The 26,805-nt window shown below is 54.3% G+C and overlaps 1 protein-coding gene across 1 annotated transcript in view; it reads right to left on the bottom strand.

Moving 5' to 3' along the window:
- Positions 1–26,262, bottom strand: part of SLC7A5 (solute carrier family 7 member 5) — a 32,203-nt gene extending 5,941 nt beyond the window's left edge. The window contains exons 1-8 of the mRNA XM_003418067.4: positions 25,713–26,262; positions 12,580–12,705; positions 4,881–4,986; positions 3,784–3,828; positions 2,235–2,358; positions 1,773–1,876; positions 1,210–1,306; positions 241–390 (exon numbers count right to left, since the gene is read on the bottom strand). Coding sequence (XP_003418115.1) covers positions 241–390; positions 1,210–1,306; positions 1,773–1,876; positions 2,235–2,358; positions 3,784–3,828; positions 4,881–4,986; positions 12,580–12,705; positions 25,713–26,247 — 1,287 coding nt within the window. The 5' untranslated portion in view covers positions 26,248–26,262. The remainder of the gene's footprint in view (positions 1–240; positions 391–1,209; positions 1,307–1,772; positions 1,877–2,234; positions 2,359–3,783; positions 3,829–4,880; positions 4,987–12,579; positions 12,706–25,712) is intronic.
- Positions 26,263–26,805: the final 543 nt, after the last annotated feature.

The following is a 26,805-nucleotide window of genomic DNA, read 5'->3' as shown; positions in this document are numbered from 1 at the left end:
GCCCTCAAGAGGTTCTAGATAAAGGGTGTGGACTGAACCTACTAGCCCAGTAGCCTTCCACATCTGGCCTAAAGCATGTGCATCCAGCCATCTTGCTCAGTCTGCACCAGGACCCTTGGGGGAAGCCAAACCATCCCTGGCTTTCATGGTGCGAGCTGAGGCTCGGAAAGAAGCATGCTGTGGTCGCGCTGTGAGCCCTCAGGGCTGCTGCCCACCTGGCTGCCCGCCTGGTGCCCTCACCTTGATAGGACGCTCCAGCTCGGGCTTCTTGTAACGTAGCCACATCATCCCAATGATGGCCAGGGCCACACACAGCCAGTTGAAGAAGCTGAAGAAGTTGATGACGGAGAAGATGTCTTTGGAAAAGGCGTACAGCAGGGTCATGGCGCACTGAAAGCAGAGAGGCCAGGGTGGGTGAGTCCCCATGTGGCGGTGAGCCCCAGGTGGGCCCCCATACGGGTGGGTGAACCCCTGGGCAGGTAAGCCCCCATGTGGGCAGCTGAGCCCCTGAGCAGGCAGGTGAGACCCTAGGTGGGCAGTAAACCCCCATGTAGGCAGTAAGCCCTTGGGGGGCAGGTGAGCCCCCATGTGGGCAGGTAAACCCCCAGAGGGTAAGTAAGCCCCCATGTGGGCTGGTGTCAGTGACTGAAGTAATTTGTTATTACAGGCAACAGAGAACCAATATCATTGTACAGCCTGACATGGAAAGATATAAGGCAAGCTGAAGAAAAACATGTATAATGTGATCCCATTAAAAAACCAACACCATGGGCCCGTGTGAGCATGCGCCTGCACACCTGTAAACACACCCACAAAGGTCCAGAAAGACACTCGGCAAGCCAAGTTCTACAAACTGCAGTTACCTCAGGAAGCCGGGTGGTTTCACTTTACACACTTCCATATTATTTGAATTTTTATAACTAGTATGTATGATTTTTGGAATTAAAAAACTTTTTTTTTTAAGTCTAGCACTCTCGGGTGCTCGATGACACACAGCAGTGTGTGCACAATACGTGGAAAGCCTCTGTGGTGCAGTTTTGGCATCCGCCTCTGATCTGCAGCCCGACTCGCACTCTGGACCAAGCCTCCAGGCCCCTCACTGAGCATCTGGGCAAGCAGCCTCCTTCCAGGGAGACCCCCAGAACCCACCATTTTAATTCGCTTGCTCACCTCTGGGAATGGAGGGTGGTGGGCTGGGCGGTGGCTTACCGTGAATACAAGTGACGGCAGAGGGGTCAGGTGCCGAGGGTGGATCATGGAGAGGATGGAGGGCAGGTGGCCCTCCCTGGACCCTACAAAGAAGAGCCTGTGGACACAGTGGAACAGCAGTCAGCCTTGGGAAGAACACTGCCACATACCCCCAGGTACCAAGGCCACTAGATGCCTGAGGAAGGCAGCAAGGTGGGGTTGAGGGCTGCTCACGAGTGCTTGAGCTGGCCAGAGTAAGAAACTTGGCTCCCTGCCACCTCCCTGCTACCAGCCCTCGGTGTCCTCGCTGATTTGATTAGCGAGGAGGAAACTCCAGGTTCTTTCTCACCCCATTTCTCAGCGCTGGGGAGGGTTAAGAGTGGCAGCTCTTTACACCACTCTAAAGGGGGATGCAGAAACTGTGCCTCTCTGGGTAGTAGTGTGAGCAAAGGTCCCCCTTCCTCCATCTACACCTGTTAGCAAGACTTTGTAACAGTGCCATGCTGCTCACTGTAACAGAGCAGAACCTTTTAGCCCATGCCACCGGGTGCCATGACCTGGAATTGCCTGCCTGGCACACTCACCTTGAGGACGTGAAAAGGGACCCGTTGACAGAGCCGAAGCATGACAGGCCCACGAAGACGGGAATGATCCAGGCCATGACCCCCAGGTGGTAGTTCCCAAAGTCCTAAGGAGACACACACAGGGACACTGAGTTGAGACCTCCCGGCTTGAGGCTCTGACAGGATGCGCAGAAGGCTGTGGGATACCAAGTGGCCATGGGCCTCATTCCTGGACCTCAGAGCAAGATCTCTCTTCTGCCTCCTCCCCGAGGTGCCCACTTAGAACCAGCTGGGCTGCAGGGGCACTGGGGATTCTGAACGCTCCCTGGCAGGCAGCTCCCTGCAGCTAGGGCTGGGGCCGCCTCCTGGGCTTTACTGCTGCAGCCCTTTCCAGCCGAGACCAATTTCAATGCCCCACCGCCTCCTGCTAGGACAGGAGCTGTCTCCCTAACCCCACATCCCTGTCACAGGGTAGTGTCTTACCACAGCCACGGCCTCAGATACCAGCATCTGCTCCGTGGACAAGGTGGTGAAGTAGGCCAGGTTTGTGAGCACGTATACCAGGGTGACGATGGGCAGGGAGATGATGATGGCCAGGGGCAGGTTTCTGGAAGGAACCGAGGTACACATTGTCAGATCACAGCCTAGGACGGAGGTCCCCAATGCTTGGCAGGCTGCCCCAGAGCTTCACCTCTCGGGTGTGGCAAACCCAGGCTAGGAGCGCGACTGGCTGCCTCAGCTTGAGTCTGTAACACAGGGCTCCTGCTGGGGACTGTGAGGACTGCACAGTGCTGAGGTTTCCGAGGGCACCCACTCAGCCCTACTCTGCACCCTCCCTGTATGGCAGAGGCCCACATTTGCCCCACTCAGCACCCCTCCACACCCGTCCTGCATGGAGGGGGCATGCTTCGAAAAGTCTATGAGCAGGGAGAACAAAGGAATTTCTGTAAAGATGGTCTCGCTTCCCAAGCACCCACCTTATCCTAATTTTACTGAGGTTCTTTGAGGGACTGATCTACCATATTGGAGAAACTGAAGAAAATGACCCAGTCCCTCCTAAGTGGGCAGTAGGGTTCATCTGTTTTTCCTTGGACATCCCTAATGCCTCTTACCCAAAACAGACTCGAGCAAACTGCAGGAGTGTACAGCCATGTGGGAGGAGCATTCACAGCAGATAAACAAGTTTTGGGGTCAAAGTTATGGACAGACAGCTCCCTTCGGGGCTAATGCCCCTGACCAGAAAGCACAGAGTGAGTTTTGTGGCGGGTAGCACTTTTGTTGGCAACAGCTGCCTCACTTGCTTTAAGGGGGATTCCAAGGCAATTGTGGCTTATGCTGGAGCTCCGCAATTGATTAACAATGTCTGCCACAGGCAGGGTGCTGGTGCAGTAGTCTGCATGCCTTGGACCTGCCCTCCTGAGCTGGGTGGAATCTGAGAGCCTTCTAACCAGGACCCTGAGGTGGGGTCACTCAGGTCCTTGCAGGAGGAAGACATCAAGCCAGTGGTGACTTGGAAAGCGGCATGACCACAGCAGACCCAGCCTCTGGTTCTCAAGGCAAGTGCCTGCTTCAAGGCTACAGCTGGCTGAGACTGCCTCTATAACCAAAGAAGGGCTCCCCGTCTGTGTCCCAGGTCACCATCCTGACACGTCACCATGCTGGTAGCCCCAGGGAGCTGTACCTCCCTTTCTGAGCACACACACACCCAGAAAGAGAAGGCTTGAGGGTTCCCATCCTGGTGTGCTGTAAGTTTCTGGGCCTCGTGTGGGCACTTGGCGGGGAGCGTGCTGCCCATTCTGAGAGAACTCAAGAGGCCTTCACGATTGCCCAAGGTCAAAGCCACCCTGTGGCCCCTTTGGGCCCAGAAACCAGCTCCCTCTTCAGTATTCTTCTAGCCCCAACCCCCTTCTCAGAAGGGGTTCAAAACTGCCTTTGCTAGAGGCTGGGCTGACCTCAGACACCAGTTTCTCGATAGAATTAAGCTTCTCTCTCACACACTAACATAATGAAATGTCTGCATTCATGCATGTACCTGTAGGGATTTATCATCTCTTCTGTGACAAAATTCAAGTAATTCCTGTAATTTAAAGAACAGAGTTTAGATACTTCTCCTCCCATGATCATGAAAGAAAAAAAAAAAGGAATACAGAGTTCATTGGGGACCCTCCTGGTTGCTCTGGGTCTGGAGGGAAGAAGCCCCTGAGCACCTCCTTGCTGGGGCCCTCATCCTTGGTCAGCAGCCAGGGAGAGGGCATCTACTAGGAGAACGACAGTCCTGCCTGCAGAATAGCACAGCCCCACAGGAAAACTGTGCCCGGCCAAGCTGGGGCAGTTGTGCCCCTCCTCCTCACCTCTGTTCTCCTGCAGTTGCAGCCAGCACTGCCTCTGAGGCGGATGCAGAGCCCAGCCTGAGCCAGGACTCACCCCATCCTTCCCTCCACCCTCACATATCTGCTGTATGTATGGCTCACAAGCCATGGCGAGTGCTAAAGTTCAGGGCTTTGGTTTCCACATATCTGGGGGATGGAGACTCCAGGGTAAGGAAACTCAAAGGGCAGCCAAAGGGACTAAGGAGCAAGTGAACCTGACTCCAGAGCAGATTTGGCAGAGGCCATTCAAAAAACGGATGATCCAGCTTGCACACTTAGGGCCCCATGCGTGTTCTCGGTGCCCCTCTCTACCACCTGACCTGCCTTCTCCCTATGCTCTCTCGCTCTGCCCTGTACAGCCTGGCCTGAGAGCAGGGGCCACGTGGTCAGGGACCCAGAGAGATGGAAGGTGGCAGAGGGAAGCTGCAGACAGGTCTCCCTGCTTCCACACCTCCTCTGATGGGCTGGAGGTTTGGAACTATTGGTCTCTGCTTTCTAAGCCCAAATGCTGTCTGCCTATCAACGAAGATGAAGATTTATCTACAGAGCCATCTTCTGAGTGGTCGAGCCACAGAGCTGAAAACAGTGGCAAAGGATGCTACTTGCCCTTTTTTTGGCATCCTTGTGACTCAGAGTGACACCATGAGAAGTCTACCATCCACTCTCCTAAACGGCTGTGGATGCCGAAGAGAGTCAGGATTTTTGGACACTCATGGCTTGGGTGTCCCAGGGTCAAGGACCCAGACATTCTGGAACCTACCATCCTCCATATGCAAAGAGGCCGCTGTATAATGCTAGCACGATGTTCCCTACGTCCAAATTGGTGCCTTCAAATGAAAACTTGGGGTCCAGATTTGACACACCACCTGGCAAAGACCAAACAAACAGAATGGAATGCTGGATTAGACAGTTCTACATGGAGGTCATGCTACAAGTTCTGGAATGTTCCTGAAGCAAAATACAGTAACAAACAAAAATGTTGGGGTGAAGGTTTTTTCATTGCAACAAATTAAAGGCACCTGCTGGCTCTCAGGACCCAAGCGTTTCCCAGATATGTCCTGGGGCTGGGAACACTCTGGCACAGAGCTCTGCATGCTTCTGACCGTGACTTGGGAGGCAGCTTTGGCCTCTGGCTCAGACTCCACTGGGGACAATCCCTCAACTGTCTGAGCGTATTTGTCCATCTACACAGTGGGGCCAGGGCCCAGTCATGTTTAGGGTTCCTGAACACAGGGGAACTGAGCCCTGGTGGCGCAGCGGTTAAAGCAACTGACTGCTACCAAAAGGTCGCGATTTGAAACCACCAGCAGTTCCACAGGAGAAAGATGTGGCAGTCTGCTTCTGTAGAGATTTACAGCCTTGGAAGCCCTTTGGGGTGCACTATGAGTCGGAATCAACTTGATGGCAGTGGGTTTTGGTTTGAACGCAGGGGGAACATCTGACGGAATGGCCTGTAAGACCTGGCCGCAGGCACACGGCATGTCTGGTTTTGCTGGTGGTTCAAGGCCAGGGGCAAGGGGTGTACCAGCCCCAGGCTCCGTAGAGAACGGGGTCAGGTGGACGAGCCTGGGTCTGCATCCTGTGCTCCTACTAAATGATGTCAGCCTTGTTCCTGGTCAGGGGGGCAGGGCTCAGAGCATACTCCTGGACAGGAGGCTGGAGGCCCTGGATAACCCCATGGCCTGAGAGCCCTCCCTGGTATGGGAAGCATGCAATGAACCGCATCTGAGTAAAGGGCGGCATTCTTTCTGCTGCATGCTGCCTCTGGGCAGCTCACTACAGCCACTCGGTCTGCAGGTCACCTGGTGACCCGTCAAGAGGGGGACCTTGAGTCGGCTCCCACACTGGGACACAGGGTGTGCATCTTCCCAGCAAGGGTTATAGCCTTGGTCAACTAGGGACAGAATAGGGTGAGAATGCACTGTCAATTTATCCAGACACTGTCGCCTGCACCAGGAAGGTGACTGGATATCCCTCAGGTGCTCAATGAGCCCTGAACAGGACTAGGATGAGGGTGGAGGGAGGGTGCTCCTGCGGATGCCGGCTCCTATGGCTCGGCCAGGCTCCTCGCAGCATTCCGGGCAGGCGCAGTGTTGCCCTGAGCTTGTTTATGAGCTCCGAATGCACGGGTTGGCTTGGGCCTTTGATCCTCTGCTCAAGGGTTCAGATGTGGGTTCCCTGGGGTCATCCACCTCCACCCCCTGCCTGGCAAGGCCAGTGTCTCCTGATGAGGGAAGGGGCCTGGGGCCTGCTGGCATCCCCTGCTGCCCTGCATGTGATCTGTCCTGGAGCCCAGTGCAGCACCCGGTCACAGGGTAGTCAGCAGGCTGGACGTGACCCTGTGGGAGCGGTGGGCCCAGCAGCACCGAGAGCTGGGCTCAAGACACTTCCGCAGGGAGCGGGCGGCGGGGGGTGGAGGTGAGGGGCAGGGGAGGGAGTGGCCCGGGGGAGCCCGCCTGCCACCAGCAAGTAAGCCGACCCAGGAAGAAAACAAGTGGGTGTTGCTGTCTCAGGGCCAGGGTCTGGCTCTAGGGGGCACAAGTCAGTCCCTACCTCACAGCCGCTCCCCTGACCCATCATGCACTTCTTGGAGGAGGGGTGGACAGCCTGCTCCCCACCATACAAGGCTACACATCCTCTAGGAACACTGCGAGTGCGCCAAGTGTCAGGAGCTGGCCTGAGACTGCTTTCGCTACCCCTATCTCCAAAGCTTAGGACCCCCTAAGGGGGTGCAGGGCTGGGCCAGTTTCTCACAATCACTTCTGGAACATCAGAGGTCTTTCAGGACAAAGGTTCCTTATAAGTCATACAGGTGTGTTTGGAATCTCATTTTCTCACTAGTCTGTCCCACTTCCCCACTGAGGTCTAATCTTCTGTCTCCAGTTGTTTATGACTCAAATTGCAGTCCCTATCCCACGCTCCGGGAGGCAGATGTCAGTGTAGCTGTTAGCACTGGCGTCCACCTCAAACATGAACCTGACCTCACAAGTCTGTGCTCGTGTGAACATGTGTGGTAGAAAGAGGACCACCTAGGAGCATGGCTCAATGCTTCTGCCAACTGTGAGATTTGAGACTTAAAAGAGAGCAGAAGATACAACTATTGGTCTCTACTCGTCTGGCACAAAACAGAGTAACGGAAACCAAAGGCTCAAAGAAGAAATTAGTCCACAGGGCTAATAGCCCACATGAATCACGGCCTCACCTAGCCTGAGACCAGAAGAACTAGATGGTGCCTGGCTACTACTACCAACCATTCTGACCAGTGACACAGTATAAGGTCCTGGATAGAAAGGGAGACAAATTTAGAAAAAAACTCAAATTCCTAAAAAAAGCAGGCTTACTGGATGGATAGACTAGAGGAACCCCCTAGACTCTAAGATACCCTTTGAACTTGGAACTGAAGCCACTCCCAGCAATCACCTTTTACCGAAACAATAGATTCTTGGTTTATACAATAAACAATATCACCTGCGAGTACTGTGCTCTCTTAAATAATCAGCTATTATGAGACCAAATGGTCAACATTTACCCTAAAACAAAGAGCAGAAGCTAAGAAGGGACAGGGAAGCTAAATTAATGGAAACAGAACAAACAGAATGGAAATAGAATGTTGACACATTGTGAAAGGTATAATCAAGGTCATGGAACAATTTGTATAGATTGCTATATGGAAATATAATTTGCTATGTAAACTTTCACCTAAAACACAATATTTCAAAAAATGATTGAAGAATTAAAAGATGGACTCTATCCTGGCGGTCATGGTTCCCAAACCTTCTGTTGGCCCAGGACAGGAACCATTCCCGAAGACAACTCATCAGACATGGAAGGGACTGGACAATGGGTAGGAGAGAGATGCTGATGAAGAGTGAGCTACTTGTATCAGGTGGACGCTTGAGACTGTGTTGGCATCTCCTGTCTGGAGGGGAGATGGGAGCGTAGAGAGGGTTAGAAACTGGCAAAATTGACACAAAAGGAGAGACTGGAAGGGCTGACTCATTAGGGGGAGAGTAAGTGGGAGTATGGAGTAAGGTGTATATATGCTTACATGTGACAGACTGACTTGATTTGTAAACGTTCACTTAAAGCTCAATAAAAATTATTAAAAAAAAAAAAGATGGACTCTAAAACATAAAAAGAGTTCAAGACATCAAGAGAAATATTAATCCACCCAGCCCAGAGAGCCCCAACGCCAGATCAGAAGAGTTCCAGTCAAAAAGACACTTCCTGCCCCCATTCTCTCCTCTGTCTTCCTGCCTCCAGCCTGTAAGAATTGGAAGCCTCCTTTAGCAAGAGGAGTGAGGGGAGCAGGTGAGAAGCTTCAATTTGAGATAAAGTTTGGAGTTTCCTGCATTTCGTTGCACTGGACCTGTTAATTCTAAGGTGAGACTATGTGGAGACTGCAAATCACTATCAGAAAATGACCAGAGAGGTTACAGGGCTGTGCAGATATAAAAGAATGAGGGTGAGGCAGAGGTCTTTGATGAAATTAAATTACTTTCCACTTGCTTTCTACAGAGTATTCCTTCTATTATTATAAAAATAAATATACATCTGGAAAAAACAAAAACAACAACAAAAAAAACAATGAAATTGCTCCAGATATGGAGATGGCAAGGACTTTTAATTATGAATTAGCTAGGAAGTATTTTTGCAACTTTTCTGTAAATCAAAAATGATTTCAAAATAAAAAAGAAAGAGAGCAGGAGGTGTTAACTTACGAACCGTGCGTTTTCAGGCCAAGGCCTGGGTGTCTGTTACACACTCATCCAGGGTCTTATGGTGTAAGAAGCACTGTGGACCTTTGGTTGCTATCGCAGAGGGGTAGTATGTAGACGGGGCCATGGTGTGTGGCCAATAGGAGCCAGGCCACGGTGGCTGGTTGCACAGCATGTCTTGGGCATTGGCACTCACATAAAAGTAGCTCAGCAGGCCAGTACCAGCCATCCATGGAGGCTCAGAGGCCGAGGACTGTTCGGGGCCATGTGGGTATGTGACCTTCAACAGCCAAGGGCACAGACGCAGCCCACACTGACTGGGCTGCCTCCTCCCTGCACACACAGCACAAGGGCACGTCTCCTTCCCTGGCCAGGAGTAATGCTGAGTGATGCCGTGTGGGAGGGAAGCCTTTTAACTGCACACTGTCCAGTCTACTCTGTAACCGCTTGAGGAAACAGAAGGGTGTACTCTCACTGGACATGTCATGGCCTGACAAAAGCACAATAGTCCCATTGTCTTGTCTTCCGGGAGGGACCTGGCCAGGGCCACTGGGCACAGAGCAGAAGCTTCTCGCCACCCACGCTCCAGCTTGACCCTGGGGCTATGGCTCTCTGGATGCCATAGGTGAGGGGCCACTGGACGAAAGGAGACAAGGGCAGGGGAAGAGCAGCCAGGACACATCCTCTGATGGGGTAGAGAGGTGGGGCACTTGTCCGTGCTGTGGTTTTGCCTCACTCAGGGGCACCAGCTCCACCTCTACCACACGCTGATGCTCAGCCCCTTGTTCTACCAGCTTGTCCACCCCCCCGCCCCCCCCCCCCACTTGGTGAGATGGTCAGCCAGTCGACAAATGCCAATGTGAGCATGATCTCCCCTCCTGAAATGCTGGGATTAAGTTCAGATCCCGCACAGGACTCTGGACCCACGCACCTGCCTCCACGCTCCCCACAGCCTAGCTCCACTGGCAGAGATCCTTAAACACCCCACAGCCTTTGCACAGCCAGCTTCTCCACCCACAACAGCTCTCCATGCTCTCCATCTAGAGATCCTCCTTGCCCTCGGACCCCAGCGAGAGCAGCCTCCTCTACGGGGTCCTCCCTGGCTTGGCCTGGAGCCCTGTCCACCTCTCACACCAGCCCCATGGGCAGCTCTGCTTGTCATTTGTTGTTCCATGTCTTGCACTGTGGCTTGCTCAGGGACGGCAGGGCCACCTCAGCCTTTCTGTCATTGTCATGTTCTGGGCGCAGTGGGGTGAATGACTGCTCAGTCACCGGGGGAGGGCTCATGGCCTTCACTCAACATTGAAGACACCAAGGTAAAGAGTGGCTGCGTGAGCTGCCTGAGGCCCCAGGGCTGATGATAGCAGGGCCAGGCTGGAACCTGGGCCCGCTGGGCTCCATGGCCCAGGCCCTCTCAGTGTACCAGGGGCACATGGTTACAGGCCCAGATAGAGCAGGGCACTCAAGGTAAAAGGAGGGGGAGGGGCATGCAGGCCAATCAGCAAGGCCACAGGTCTGCAGACATGGAGCAGCCCCTGCCAACCCATCGACCAGAGCACAACCAGGCACAGTCTACCGTGCCCGAGGATTCTGGTGCTTCTAGCACTCGCTCAGAGCAAGGCAGGCTGCCCAAGGGGGAAACAGAGTTAGACAACTGTTGTAGAGAAAGAAGCCAACATTTCAACAATGTGTCCTCTGGAAGTGAATGCCTTCATCTAGGAACAAGAAGCATGTCTCTGAAGACGAAAAGAGCCAGGAATTCTGCTGACATAGCACTGTGTCCCGGAGTCCAGAAAGGCACTGCGTCGGGGAGCACGGTAGGCGGATGTTTTTAGCAGCAAACAGAATTATAAACATATTTTGTATTCACGTGGAACAAAAGCTCTGTGCTATCTCTACAGAAATTTGTTTTTACAGAAATCAGGCCCCTCCTGAATGCTCTGTCTGTCTTTCATCTCATCAGACCAGCCAAACAAATACCTTCACACACAAGTCTTCGTTCAAATGACATTCCCCAGTGGGGCAGTTTTGTAGGCCCAGGGAGGAATTCTTCTCTGCCCATGAAAACCTGCCATCTGATCCAACTGGCCTGAACTCTGGGTGAGGGGGAAGTTACTTGGCACTGGTTGAATAGATCCTGGATGCTCAAGGAATCAGATAAAGTCTTGTCTTCGGAGAAGATGCTAGAGCCTGAAGCCCAGGTCCTCAGAGACTGGCGGGAGGACCATGTGATCAGAACTGCTGGTGACCAGGGTGGATCCCGGGCCCAGCCCTGGCTTTTAAATACCTGCCAGATGATCCTGAGATCACAAAGCGTGTAGACATCTGCTGGAAAGCAGGCCCTTAAGGAATGAGGTGGGCTGTGAGTGCAGTCGACCTTGAGATCACATGACATTCCTCATGATCATGACAACGACACAGGAGCTGTTGTGCCTGCCAGGGGCCACATTAGATACTTTGCACACACTGGTGCATTTACACTTGGCTTCACCAGCCCACAGGGACCAGCACTGTGGCTTCCCCACCCCAAGGATGGCCCACTGGGGCACAGCTGTGGTGTCCGCTTCCCCAGGTGCATTCAGCCCACATGGCCCTCGCGGAGACCCCTGCACGAGCACAGCTACATAGTGATCCGATCCGTGGATGCCAACGCAGGGGCTTGCTCATGACTCGCAAAGTGAGATGCCCGGCAGCCAGTAGGGGCTGGAGGGAGCAGACAGAGCCCGGAATTCCTGGGACGATCTCCCTCTGAGGACACATGGCTGCGCGTGTGATGGTCTTCCACTCGCCAACTCACGGCAGAGGCCCTGAGGTGTGCATGGACGGTGGGCTCCATGAAGATGCTGGTCCCTGCCTGCCTGGAGCTTCACGCCAAGAAGGCGGAGTCATGGAGAGAAGCTCAGGCCCTAGCCTTCCCCACCAGAGCAGGGACTCCCAGCCCGAAGGCAGCCTAGTGGTGGGTACGCTGCAGGCAGAGCCCGTTTGCTGAGGGTGGTGGGTGCCAGCGCCTTGCTCCGCCCCCCACGCACTCACTACCTGCCTCCCACCAGCGATGCCAAGACCCCCGTCTACCTCCTCTTGGCGGAGGCTCAGTGACTGTTTCGGAGTCACAGTAACAAGCTAACCCGTCTGCTGGGTACTGCCTGGGGCCAAGCACAGTGATTGGACCATTCCGGGCCTTCTTGCTCCAGCAACCTCAGCGGCAGGTGTGACTACGACCTGCTCGACCATCGAGGATGTGCTGGGACGTCCTACATCCTCACCCAGGTGGTCGTCACTGTATGTGAGACCTGTGCAATGAACAGCATGGCGGATGCTATAGACTGTTTATAATGGGGACACACGTCATGGGCAATGTTGGGATCATAGGGGACCCCACAGCCCATTTACGATGGGGACATAGGCCATGGGCAATGTTCGAGTCATCAGGACCCCATGGCCCATTTATAATGGGGACACAGGTCGTGGGTGATGTTGGGGTAACGGGGACCCCATGACCTATTTATGGTGGGGACACAGGTCTTGGGAGATATCAGCATCATAGGGACCCCAAGGCCCATTTATGATGGGGGATGAGAGGGGAGCCTGTGGCCCACTTACGATGGGGACACATCTTGTGGGCGATGTTGGGGTCTCGGGTCTCAGCAGGGGCAGGGTGATTTGGCCCCTGGCCCTGCCTGTGGAGTGAGGAGGACCCAGTAGGCCACCTGGATGCTCTTGAGGACCAAGGGCTGCACTTACCCCTCCCGATCTGCACGAAGCCCAGCAGGATGATCAAGGCCAGTGCAAGCAGTTTTGCGGCTGCAAAGGCATCCTGGACACGGGTGGCAGCCTTCACACTGTAGCAGTTCACAGCTGTGAGCAGCACTGGGGGACACAGAGGAGGGCAGAATGAGTGACCACGGGACACATACCATGGGGAAGCACCAGTAACATAAGGGAGGGGCCCGCTGGGCACTGAAATTACCCGCCGCCCACTGGCCTGCCTGCTCAAGGACCCCTGGGCCTACTCCAGGCAGGGCCCAGCCGAGTCTGAGGCCCACCCCATACTGGCCCCTCCAGGGTTTTTGATTTCCTACGACTTGTTTTGATGAGCTAGATGGTTTTCCAGGTTCAAGGTCAGAGACTGAAAAAGCCAAACATTCTTGACATTCAAAAGAGCTACAATCCCAGGTCTCCCTGACTGTCATAAAGAATTTATTTTTTAGATGAATGAATTTCAACCTCTTAAGAGACTCTAAGGAGCCCTGGTGGCACTGGGGTTAAAGTGTTCAGTCTCTAACTGAAAGGTCAGTGGTTCAAACCCATCAGCGGCTCCATAGGAGATCAGCTTCTGTCAAGATTACAGCCTTGGAAACCCTATGGGGCACTTGTACCCTGTAACACATGGAGCTGCTATGATTTGGAATTGACTTGACGGTGATGGGTTTGTTTTTATTTGCTTTTTTTAGTAAGAGACTATGGAAACAGCCCTACCTTTCCTCCACTCTCCCACCACCCCACCTGCTACATACCTACGTCTGTCTTACACTTGTCCCCACCCTTAGAGCCATGCCTCGATCTCCAGGAGGCTCAGGTTAAAATGCAACTTGCCACCTGGAGGCTTACTGTGTTCACCTTTGCACTCACTCAACATCATCACGTGACTGGTCAGACTTGGCCACTGTGCTGCCACACTTTCTGAAGGTGGGAGCTCTCTCCGCAGGAGCCAGATATGTGGGACAAGCACATGCCGCATCCTACTGGCAAAGACCTCCAACAAGCAGAACCATGCCACCCCACAAGCCCCTCAGCAGCCCCTGGTGACACCCAGGCAGCCTCTGCGCAGTAAGGAAACATCCTGCACGTGCTCTAGTTCTGGTTCTGACTCTGCAGTTTTAGGGAACAGATCAGTGCTGGCTGGAACCCCCATGAGTGGATCTGGGGCAGCGCCACTGGACAGTAGAGGTTCGGGGACAGGTGGGTCTGCGATCCAGATAGGCGAGGGCGGCAGAGAACAAGAAACACACAGCACGAAGAACAAAGGGAAGAATTTAGGAACAGCCCAGGCAGGGGGCAGCTAGACCTTCACAGCCCCGAGAAGCACCCAGGGTTTGACTTGGTACCACAGGGGCTCAGTCAAGCGCAGGCCGGTAGCCCAGGACGGGCCACCCCCAAGGGCAATAACTCTGGCCTTAAAGATCTGAGAGACAATAGGTGCCCCCAGGAAGGCTGCAGGTACCCAGCCTGGACCTAAGCCCACCAGCCCCGCCCCCGGCACCCCCAGCCCTGACCCCCTAGGAGCAGCAACCAGGCTGACGCTGCTTTACTAGAAAATCAGAAACAACTTCCTCAGGGCAAGGGGAGGAGTCAGGATGGACTTGGGGCCTCCTCAGGGCCTGGCTGGGCTCAACACATGCTCCCCAACGAGCGGGCCCTGCCTGGACGCCTGTGAGGGCCTCAGAGCATGGAGAGGCCATGGAGATGTTCAGGTGTGCGGAGCAGCCGTCAGACATGGGCACTGCTTACACGCATCTGTAAGTATTCTACACTGAAGCCAAGACAACGAATAACCAGTTGCCAGTTGCAGCTGAGTCAGTTCAAGGCAAGGAACACTCAACACATTGCTTTGCTTCCTAATGATTTTCTCCCCCTCACTCCTATCTGAGGTTCTCTGTGTCTACGCTGGACACTATGTTTTGAACCTCCACCCTCTCCCAGCTCTGCTTGACGACCTCAAGGTGGCTGCTCAAGATCAGTCATGGCAGAATATTCACCCCTGGATATGGGCTCAGGCTACGGGTGGTGGCTTCTGCCCAAAGAGTGAGCTGTTGACCACTACCTGGCATGTGCCGGATATGCGTGGGGTGCCCTCCCTGCCACCCTGTGCTTATGCCTACCGTAGGACATGTGTATGATGCCTTCCCCGCCAGGGCATATGCATGCGACACCCTCCCCACAGCCCTCCACTCAAATCCTGCCATATCCCAGGGGTGCAGCAGCAAAGTGAGAATGTCTTAAAGACTCGCATCCATCTCTTTTCCCAGCAGAGCTGACCCTCAGGGCCCCAGGTGGCTTTCCTTCAGCTGATTAATCACAGGTCACTTTACAATCTGAAGAACAGGACCCAAGAAATAAGTCCATGCTAATTAATGGGGTGAGACCAACAGCAGGTAAACGGAAAACAGGAAATGTCCCTCACATGTTCTTTCAGGAATTCAGTGCTCTTTTCTCCCTGCCTGCAGGGAATTAACCAACACTGTGATAGCCCGCTCCCTCCCCCTCAGTTTTCTTTATGTGCTGTCTGCAGCTCTGGCTAAGGCAATCACTGAGGAGCCTGGGCTCTGCACTAAGGAAGTTAGATTGAAAATGGAAGGCAGTGGCTTTTAGCTGCGACTCTGTCACGAGGATACTACACTGAGCCCCCTCTGCAGGGTGAGAAAGCAGGGCTATGATGGCTGGGCCCGGCGCTGCTCTCCCATGTGGGGTGGCCCAGAAAGTAGCCCCTCATCCATAGGAGCCTGGTCGCCATGAGTGCTGTCACAGACAGTGCAGGCTTAAATGGACAGTGCAGGCTTAAACAAGACAACAAGGACCAGATCTCAGGGAGTACAGGAACCTCAGGCACTATGACCACAGTGAAGGTAGCTACAGTGTCCCTGGTGGAGGGCTGAAGTGCCTGGGTGAGACAAGGGAGGGGCTGACACAGGGACTAAATGGACCAGTGTTCTCACTGAGTGGCTCTGGGTGGAGGAGGGGACATGCTCAACCAGGCCCTTGGGACAAGTGAGGTGACAGGTGCTGTTAAGTCCCCACCACACAGATGAGGACACAGGGCTCAGAGTGGCGCCTAATGTCCTGTGGGCCCAGTGGCTGACTTAGGCTGTGACCCAGGGCTGTGAACCAAGGGGTCGGGCCCGTCTGGTTCCTGCACCCCTGGCACTGGCATTGGAGGTCAAGGCAGGCTGGGGAGGGTGGGTAGAGGGTCCCCTCTCCAGGCTCCCTGGACATCCAGTGTGCATTGGCGGCGGAGGGTAAGTGAGGTTCCAGGCCACTCTTGCCTGGCACTGTGGTCCACAGACACCCGGTGTGGACCCTACGCCATGAGGGGTGAGCTGAGTGGCTTTTCTGGGACATCTCATTTCCTTACAGGTGATAATAGCCAAAGCAGGCATCCTTGTCCCTGAGGCACACAAGGCTTCCTGGATTCTAAAAGAGGCTGGCAGCGTGCATCACCTCATCACTCATGCTTGCTGCTGCGGAGCCCCATGCCAGAGGGGTGGGGGAGGGCACTGGCTGAGGCCAGGCAGACTTCACGGACTCTGCTTCTCTGGGCCTCAGTTTTCCTCAGGGAGTATGGCATGCTGCCCTGGGCTCCCCAGAACCACAGTGTGTACCAGCACTGAATGTGGCCCCAGGCAGGCCTGCTCCAACAGCTTTGGCCTTAGCTGCAGCAGCCTGTTTAGGGTCGCACAGGTACTTCTCCCTACTTTCCAGATGAGGACACCGAAGCTCAAGGGAGGGGAGGCTCCTGCCTACAGGTACCCGGCTATGGGGTGGTCACAGCAGTCCCTGAATGGCTGGGCCTTTTCTGGGTACCCCCCAGTGCCCCTCGATTGGGAAAGAGAGACACACACCCCACCCGTGATCCAACCAGCTGTTCCCAAGCAGAACAGCCCTGTACCCTCCCCTGGGATGGGGAGAGCCAGCAGGTGCCCAGGGTGACCTCCACTTTACAGTAACACCTACGCACACCCTGGGTTGCGACAGCAGCAGGGAGGGCAGTGGGACATCAGAAAACAAAGGGACTTAGTAACATTTTGTTTCTTTTATGAAAAGAAGAGCCCTAACAGGATAAAATGTTAATGTTCACTGACTTCGGCTGATGAGTACACAAAGCTGTATTATTCTCCAGGGTGGTGGTCCCTTTTTTCTTAATTTCAAGGAGTAATACCTTCTTGAATAAATCACCCAACTTCTCTGGGTCCAGTGCTTTTGTGGCTATCATGGGAGAGGGGGTGGTGCTGACTCTCAGCTCCACCCAATGAGTGCCACAGCTGTAATGGCTGCCTGGCTTCCCGAGGCTTCAGTTTCCACACTTGCAGGGTGGGATGATAGCACCATGAGCCTGGCTAGGATGCCGGAGGCCTGGTGGGGAGAGGGAGGGCCTGTGTGGAGAGCAGAGACACTGGGGGAACAGGAACAGCCATATGGGGGGGCTGCAGGACACAGCCAGACCAAGACACTCAGATCACGGCTGCACTGGCTGGGAGGGGGAGCTGTCACCCCAGATAATGGTGGTTGCATCGCTCAGAGGCAGCTGGGCCAGGGAGATAACAACCCTCCCCAGGAGGAGCTGCGCCTGTGGGTGAGCAGACAGCCATGCAGTCAGCCCCTGGCTCACCCCACAGGCCCGGCTGGGAGGCTGTCCTTCTAAGTTTGGTTCTTCCTACCGGGCAGGCTGGCAGGGACACCGAAGATAGGTGGGAGAGTGGAAGGTGCCGCAAGGGCATGTGGGAGGGGCCCTGGCCTGCCTCTGCGGCCTCCTCTCTGCAGGGTTCATCCTCCCCAGGGGGTGTCTCCCGTCCCTCTGCTCCTCTGCCCCACAAAGATCTCCACTCTCTGTGTAAGCCTCAAGGGCAGGGCCTCAGATGTCATCCTTGGCCCCAGCTCCCAGCTGGGCCAAGCATCCAGGAAAGACCTCATCAAGGAACCCCAGCCTAGCCTCCTGGGCCTCTCTTGGCCACCACTGTAGCCTCAGAGGGGGCTCTGGTCACAGCCATGGCCTGCACGTGATGTCTCTCACTAATGTGTCACTTCAAGTGCACACGCCTGTTTACAAGTGAGCAACAACCACACCACACCGCCCACCCCCCTCATGGGAGCCTGGGACCAGGGCCTGCACACTTCGGCTGCTTCCCTCTCAGTCTCTCTCATCACTGAGGACCCACAGGAATGGCCCTAGGCTATGGTGTGAATGAGGGAGACCCTGCAGTCTCTCCTTCCCCCACTTCCCCCAGCATCCCTAAGTAAATGCTGGGGCACTAACTCACCAAAAACAAACTGGCCCATGAAACTCAAAGACCACCCTCCCCGGTCTTTATAGGAAGTGAGCAGTTTTCTGTATGTGACTTTCAAGACCAACATTCAGAGGCCATACGTGGCTGCACTGCCCTGCAAGGGGCCCAGCTATCAGAACCAGCCAGGAAGGGCCGAGACTCCAGGTGGACCCTGTTACCTGGACTCCACTGCCATTCCCCCACAGGCTGCAGACAGCCTAGAGGAAGTGGTCGCTAGCCTGGTCCCCCGAGTATACCAAAACCCTACGGCTGGCACCAGGCCATTGAGCAGTGCAGCTGACCACCACGACCATGGCTGGCTGATTGATCCTGGCCCCCAGCTGGGCCTGCTCAACCTGGGGCTCAGCACTGAGAACCACCAGGCGATTGTAACCTGAAACCGTCTATTGGGGGCAGGGGGCTTAGAGGGATCAGAGGGCTCCCCAGAGGCAGAGGAAACAATGTGTGCGATTCCAGTGTTGCTCCCAGGAGAAGCTGTGCAGCGACAGTCCAGACGAAATGGAAACCCTGCCCCAAGCCATCACCCATGCCTGCTGATTCACAAACTTTCTGTGAAAAGTTACTCACAGACATGGCACAGCCGGGTGACCAGTCCTTTCCAATTTCTAACTGGGCTGAGTCACATCTGACCACACAGCTCTCTCCAGTGGGTGCAGGGGCCTGAGTGTCCACGCATGTCTAGATGGGCTGACATGGTTACATGCAAACATGCAGGGAGCGGCAAGCATGGCAAACACCAGATGGGCCCTCACACGACACTGAGTCCTGCAGGGCAGGGAGCATACTGAGGGTTCCTGAGGTTCCAGAAACAGGGGTGACCCTACCCAGACTGCACATGCGGTTCGGCCAAGTGACCTGCCATGTCTGAGGCTCTGCTTCCTCATCCGTGAGCTGGGAGTGCTGCCCCTAACCCATCATCGGAGCCAGTGTACCTCCTGAGGACAGAGCTGTTGTGGCACGTGGGACTGGTGACAGGGGATCCCACCCTAGAAAGGACACCCACAGCATCCCACCCAACCCTCCAAGAGAGAATGTCTCAGGCTCCTGAACTGTTCCTGCTCTTTCAGCCCAGGTTGCCCAGGAGAGTGCCAGGCCCAGCAGGCCCGGGAGCCTTAGGCCAGTCACACAGCTCAGGGACCAAGCCAGGGCCAGCGGGCCTCCTACGGCTGCACTGGGCTCTTCTAAGCTGACACAGACCAATCGGGTACCCTGGAGCAGACAAGCTCAGTGGTGGTGACCAGTCAAGGGGGTACATGTGTAGTGCCAAACCCCACATTGGCCTTGGAGGTCGGGGCCAGTGCCAGGTGAGCCCACAGGTCAGGGTGGGCTGTAGGCCGTGTCCCTGGTACAGTGACTGCGGTGCTACATGGGCCACACTGAAAGCAACACACACATGGAACAGTCGTAGTTGCAACAGGAGTTGCGCTCCGAGATCAGGGTGACTCAGCACAGCAGGGTGCCAGCAGCATGCTCCCAGAGCCCAGTGGGAAGTTAGGTGGATTCCTCACATTGCTGCAGAGCTGGCCAGGGAGGATGGGGCAGGGACAAGCTAAGGCTGCCTGCTGGGAGCATCTCTGGGCAGATGGGTGTGCAGGTAAGACCCTCCATTCCGTCTCCCATCCGACAGCTTAGGATGGGCTACCTGGGGCCGCCGACTTCCTGGGCAGGAACTGGTTGCTTGGACCAAGGAGAGGGTGGGGGCCTCCTGTAGGGGTATCGGGGGGTGTACATGACTCACTCAGACTGATACCAGTGACGCTACCCATGTGGGGAGGAAGACAGGGCCTCTGGGCTCAGGGCACACACCATGTCACAAGGTCTTGCACAGACACAGGGCCACATCTCTGAAAGGGTGGTCACCTGGGGCCCTCGAGGGCCACCAGCCAGCCTGATATCTGCTCCTATACTCGCCAGCATTGATGGCTCCACTCTGCACTCTGGTGGGAGATGACGTGCTCCACCAGCTGGGTCTGCTCTACGGCCCTCACAAGAAGTCTGGCACCACAGTCGGCATGAGACATGCTGCTCCATTGCTTCCAAGAGGCACTGTCTGAGACATGTCCAGACCCTGACTACCCAGGCAGTGGTGACTGTCTGAGCCCGCAACAGCCAGCTGGGGCTGCAGCACCGTCCCCTCAGTAACGCGGCCCTGTGTCCCCCCACCCAATCACTGCATCAGTTTCCTACCTGTAAAAGGGGGTGACGATGACAACACTTATTTCAAGGGCTGCGATGGGGTGCATGTATGTAAGCAGGTATGTGTCTGAGCACATGCCAGCCAGCGCCCAGAACATGCTACGTGCCCTTCGATGCCCCAGACTCCACCAAGAGCCAGGCAGCAACTCGGGGCATCCCATGGGATCATCACAGGGGCTTCGACCTTGCATCTATACCTGAGTCACGTGCTCTGTGAGGCCATGGGTCTCCAGCATCCCATGATTGCATGGCAGGTCAGGTCGGGAGGTTCCTTGTGCTAGTCAGGAGGGTGGATTTCTGCACTCAGCTCACACGCAGGACTCTGGAATGCCTGGAAATACCTACAGCCTCTGCCTCATCCAGCCAGCCTGATCTTGACAGCTGGCTGGTGTCTGAGACCCTCAACCTGGCACAGGTTTACACGGCCTGCTGTGCCAAGCCTGGCTGGAGGCATGGGGGGAGGTACAGTACAGATCCCCACACCACTGGTGCTATTCCACCTCCACCCAGCAGGGACAGAGTCGGGTGGGAAGGTGGGCGACTTCTGCTGGGAAGTTATGGAAACCAACCGAAGGCCACTTCCCCACACCGACTGGTCTTGGATAAAAATGACTGCTCCTCAGATAGGCCCCGAGTCGTTTCTTCAACTCAGCATAAGGAAAGTAGCTCACTCAAACCCTCCTTCCAGTAGCTTCTCTTTAGGCAAAGGACTTGGTTATGCCCAGAGCTGTTTTTCTGAACTGGAATGGCTCCCACTTACAGGGTGCCTGTTCTGGGCCAGGCTCACGGCCACGTTTTTATGTAACGATCTTCCTCAGACACCACGTGCCCACTGCACAGGGGCAAAAGCTGTGCCCCGAGGCCAGATAAACTGTGTGCAACCACGCCCGGGCCCCCATGAGAATCCACTCAGGTCGGGGTGACTTCTGTCGCTAAAACAGAACTGGGTGTTGCTTGAAATTCAAGTAAATGTTATGGGGTATAATCCACATAAATGCATTCCCACACCAAAGGCCGCATGTCATTTAGAAAAATACCACGTAGGTCATTCCGCTCACCTTAATTTCTAACTAAAAAAAAAATGCTAAAAGGACACTCAAAGGAAAGGACCCCCCCTTAATTCTGAGCTGCAAAAGATTCCTCTTTTCATTTTTCCTGTCAGCAGGGTTATTCTAAGCACCAAGGCCAGCCCATTTCATAAGACAAACTCGTAAAAAGCAGGAAGAAGCTTTTTGTGGGATGTGTCCAGGGGCCTGAAAAGGAGCTCAGCCAGCAAAACAAGAATTCTGTTCTAGAACCTGTGACTCCTGTGTCACCAGGACCGCGGCCCGCTCAGGCTCCGGAGTCTGGGATGCAGACCCCAAAAACCTTCCCACAGCACACACTGCTGCAGGGTCTGGGGAAAGTGTGGTACAGGTGCCCTTTTCTGCTTCAGGAAAAATTCTAGAACCCTGCTTGGCAACTCTGCTCTATGCACGAGTTAAAAAAAAAAAAAAAAACTCATTGCTGTCCAGTCAACTTGGCTCATGGTGACTCCATGTGTGCACAGTAGAACTGTGTGCCATAGGATTTTCAATGGCTGTGACCTTTCAAAAGCATACGGCCAGGCCTTTCTTCTGAGGTGTCTCTGGGTGAGTTCGAACCTCCAACCTTTTGGTTAGCAGCTGAGTGTGGACCACCAGGGACTCTCAAGTAAAAACCACCCTCCAACTCTATGGCCCTTTGCTGCCTCAGGAACAATGTTCACAAGCCTCAGGGAGGCATCCCAGGCCACACGTCCAACCTCTCCGCCCAGGCCTGCACTGGTCTGGTGCCACCAACCCTCAGGGCTCCAGACTGCTTCTACCGCCAGTAGTACCCAATGCTACCGGCTCAAGGACGCCTGCTCAGGTGCCCCGGTAAGAGGAGTCTCTCCCACCCTGGACCTCCCTAACCTTCTCCTGCACCTGAATCAGTGCACCACATAAGGGTCGGCCTGGTGCCCTGCTAGCTGTAGACAAGCCTAGCTCCTCTCTAGATCTAGTGCTGAGGGTGTGGAGACTGGAGGCCTCCCTTCTGTCGATCCTAATGCGACCCTTCCAGACCATGTATACCTTTCTGTTACTAAAAATCCCCCTTTTATCGCTGAGAAAAATCTTCAAACCATGAATTGATATTATCCTCTGAAATTGCCTTTAAAGTAAATAACTGTTTAGCTAAATTAGTAAAGAATGTTCGCCATGAGCATTGCACTCTTTTAAAGAATTGCCTGTGAGATCAAAAGGAGCCCCGGTAGTGTGGTGGTTAAATGCTTGGCTGCTTACTGAAAGGTCAACGGTTCAAATCCACCAGCCAGCTGCTCCACGGGAGAAAGACGCAGCAGTCTGCTCTCATAAAGATTTACAGATTTGGAAACCTTGTGTGGCAGTTCTACTCTGTCCTATGGGGTTGCTATGAGTTGGAATCAACTCAGTGGCAATGGGTTTGGTTTTTGGTTTATGAGATCAAACTGTCTACAGTGACTCTAAAGCACAGGTGAGAAGCTTAGGGGGCAGGGAGTCTAAGTCAATGGTGGCGAAAAAATACGGGCAGAGACAGCAAGAACAGTGACACAACGTGAAGAATGTAACCCAGTGTTATTGAATCATACACGCAGAAACTGATGAATGGGTGTTATGCTCTGCTGTGTATATGTTCATCAAAGTTAAAATAAAAAAGAGAAAACGCACGCATGCATATACACGTGTGCAGATGTATGGGTGTATGTACGAACATATGCACATAACATACACACACGGGGGTTCAGAGAAAAGGAACTACGCATGGCTGACCGACACAGGAAAAGTGTCTCCTCACTCCTACTGAAAGGGGTGCTAACGCAACTGAGACTCAGGGTCCTCACCTCTTGGCCCAGCAAATACCAAACATCCGACAGCAGAGTATTGGCAAGGGTTACAGGGCCTATCCAAAGGCTCCACCTACCGAGACCTAAAAGGCCAGTTTGAAAGCCACTTGAAATGGTTTGATTCTAACTGAATTATAATTAAAGGCCATGTTATCACTTTTATCATCAAATGAATTCCAGGGACATGCAAATGGGTTCGGGCTCTTTGGAAGGCCTTTGGCCACGAAAGTAGAACCCACGCACACCCTCTTGGCTCCAGCAGTATCCCCTCTGGATACCTAGCCATGGAAATTACTAGAAATTCCACTTCTGCCTGTTTGGTCGAAGCTGGATGTACAAAGGTATTGACCGCAACACTGCATTTGGAACCCCCCACATGTCCTTAGGAAAATCACAGGAAATGGTTATTTGGTTCAAAAGCCTGAGGTGCAAGTCTACTTACTGCTGTAGAAACATCTCAAAATCATTTAAGGCTTGAAAAAAAAAAAAAAAAAGGCAAGGTGGGGGACAATTTGTACAATAAGATTCAATTTATGTTAAAAAAAAAAGCTAGCTGTATATTTGTAGCAGAGAAAGCTCTGGAAGGACCCACTCTGCCCTGTTAGCCGTGGCAGCTCCAGGGAAGAGAGTGAGGGGCATGTGTGTGCTAAGGCTTTCATGTCTTACTTTCCACACTTTTGTATGGTTTGAATTTTTAAATGGTGATGTACTCATGCATGAATTGATTTTTAATTACAAAAAGAAAATTAGATCCTCCTCCCACCCCCAATCAGAAATCTCCCCTCCTTTGGCCAAAGTAGCATTTCCCAAGGCTCTTCCCCGGCACCAGCAGAGAGAAGGCCAAGGCTCAGTACTGAGTGGTCCATTTTTAACAAGTATGCAGGCCTTTAAAAATACTGTCTCTGTCTTACATCCTAGACTGAAACATTAAATAGCTAGCAATGACAAAAACTGGACAATCAAAATTCTCATCGTGACAAAACAAGTGAACTGAGTAATCCCTTTAAAGGGTTTTTCCTTTCCTTGCTGAGCCCAAAGAAACCCATCTCCAGTGCCCAATGAAAGCCGCAGGTTTGCCCAACTCCTGTCCTTTGGTGGATCAACAATTTGTAGATTTGGACCAAACAAAAATTGATTAATCGGAGATCCACACCACTAAGATGCCTCCAAAGGCCAGGAATGTTCCCCTCTACCCTGGTGCGCTTATTCTGGGTACAGTTCCAGGAAAGCTTCTGGTCCCAGCCCTGGGCATGACAGGATGCAGAGATGGTCCGGGCATATAGGAGTGCAGGGATGAACAGAGCCGCCCTGAGTTTTGCCCGTCTGCATCCATGAAGTGATGGACTCCACCTCATAGTTCCAAAATGCCTCCCACACCCAGCACAGCGCGACACAGATGGAATCACAGTCACCACACTACAAAATTCCAACAGCTGAATGCCGGAGTGTTCCAGCACCCACAGGTACGGCCAGTCAGAAGCCACATACTCACCAAAACACCCCCAAGGAATGCACAGCCCCCTTGATCTCACAGCTACTTACTCCAAACAATATGTTTAGTCCCGCGACCCTGAATTTATACTCACTTTCAAGATTCAGGCAGGTTCCTAAAGCAGGTGGCAGCTCTCCGCACAAATTAATAAATCTAAGTTTGGATCTCCTCAGGGATCCAGTGTAAACTTGGAAAAGTGGGACATTTCAGCCTTTCAAACCTCCTTAGTGGCTGCCCAAGAGATTGGCTTGAAAATTGCCAAAAGCCAAAAAAATCACACGGCATTTGGTACAAAAGATTTTTTTTTCCTGAAATCTCAGGAAAAAACTTTTGCAAAGCAGCAATTCTCTCTGGCCTGGTTCCACGCCTAGGAACATATTAGGACAATGACCAGCACATATTATGGCCATGCCAGGCACCTATTAGAACAAGCTCAGCAACATATTATCACTACATCCAAAGCTATCTCTCAGCACAATTTAGGACTCCCAAGCCCACTAACCACCCACCCTGCCCTGCAAAACACACACACACACACACACACACACACACACGCACACTTCCTCATCTGCAGGCAAGCACCCCTCTCTTCACTACTACGCAACCTTCGGTAAGATTCAATTATTTCCGCTTACCAAAATGAGCCATCACTACTAGCCACATAAAACATTATCACTATTGTTCTGTTATGAATCATCCTGTGTACCCAATGTCTCATAGGCCAGCTTTGCTTCATGAATGAATAAAAAAATTTTTTTTTAAACAGCAATTTCCTTTTCAACAACCAGTCAGCCCTTTGGAACTCAAACAAGCAACTCCATGTGGCAGCAAATATTACTCCACACCTCCAGCCGTGAGCTCAGTGAGGCCAGGCAACGTGGCGAGCATCAGAGCAGGGCCCCTATGGTGGCTGTCTCACCGCGCGCTCTCGGCAAGCCAGAAGACAGGCAAATGAATGAAACGCACGTGACTTCGGATCACTGACCCTAGTCTAGAGCTGCGGGGCTGCGGAGTTGTCTGGGGATGCAGGGATGGCCTGAGGATAGTCCAAGGATGCGGGGCTGGCCCAAGGACGCAGGGATGGTCCAGGGGTACTGGGATGGCCTGGGGATGCCAGGGAGCAGGGATGCTGAGACGGTCCCGGTACGCAGGGCAGCGCGGGGATGCAGAGATAGCCTGGGGATGCGGGGAGGGCCCGGGGACCGCGAGTCGCGCGCTCCCTGTGCCCAGGGCCGGTACTCACGCACGCAGAGGCAGGCCACCAGCTTGGCTGCCTCCTCGGGCACCGGGCAGGTGGGGAAGAGCGGCTTGAGCAGGTAGGTGGCGAAGACTAGCGCCACGATGTACTGCGAGGAGGGCCGGATGATGAGCAGCTCGATCCAGAGCTTGAGGAAGGCGGGCAGCGAGCCGTAGACCTCCAGCATGTAGGCATAGTCGCCGCCTGACTTGGTGATGGTGGTCCCCAGCTCGGCATAGCAGAGCGCGCCCACAATGGAGAAGATGCCGCACACGGCCCACACCACGAGAGCCAGTCCCGGCGAACCTGCCTCCTTGAGCACGCCAGTAGGCGTCACGAAGATTCCCGAACCGATGATGGTGCCTACGATTATGGCCACGCCGTTGAGCAGCGTGATGGAGCGCTGCAGTGTCACGTCCTGGCTGCCCGCCGCCCCGGCCGCGCGCCGTGCCGCTAGTATTCGCTCCCGCGCCTGCCGCTCCTCCTCCTCGCCCGCCGCCGGGGCAGCAGACGTGCGGCGTTTCGGAGCAGCGCCCTCCATGCCGCCGCTTTCGGCCAGGCCGAAGAGCACGAGGCGGCGCCACCGGAGCCGGCGAGCGTCAATACGTTAAGTTCACCCCCCCGCCGGCAGCTCTAAAATACGCCATCTGGGCCCGCCCACACTAGCCCGTCCGGCTCTCGGCCCCGCCCACCACCGAGGCCCCGCCCCCGCCAAGGCCCCGCCCCGCCTCTGCAGCTACACGGCCTGGGGCTGTGCCTCGGGCACGTGGAGTCGGCGTGCAGGTCTGGCCCGCGTGGTCCCGGAGCCCCCGACTGCAGGTGGGTGCCCGGTCGCCTCCCGGGCCAACAAGGCCTCAGCCCCAGTGCATCCCAGCCCCGCGCCCTCCTCCCGGGTCCCCCGGGCGCGACCCCCTTCCTGGCCATGTGGGAGATAGACTGAGGTGCTAGGGTCCCACAGTCCCGTTCACCTGGCCTGGAGGGTATGAGAGGGTGGACACCGACGTTCCTCCTTGGGGACACTCGCAGTCCCGAGGGAAGAAAACCGCTGTCCGCGCTCTGGGCACTGGCCGTGGGGTGTGGGAGAGAGCCTGGGGGAGGG

The sequence above is a fragment of the Loxodonta africana genome, chromosome 21, assembly GCF_030014295.1.
Source record: "Loxodonta africana isolate mLoxAfr1 chromosome 21, mLoxAfr1.hap2, whole genome shotgun sequence".
NCBI classification, from domain to species: Eukaryota; Metazoa; Chordata; class Mammalia; order Proboscidea; family Elephantidae; genus Loxodonta; species Loxodonta africana.
The sequence above is the reverse complement of the archived record's forward strand: the minus strand, read 5'-3'. Positions and strand labels throughout refer to the sequence as shown.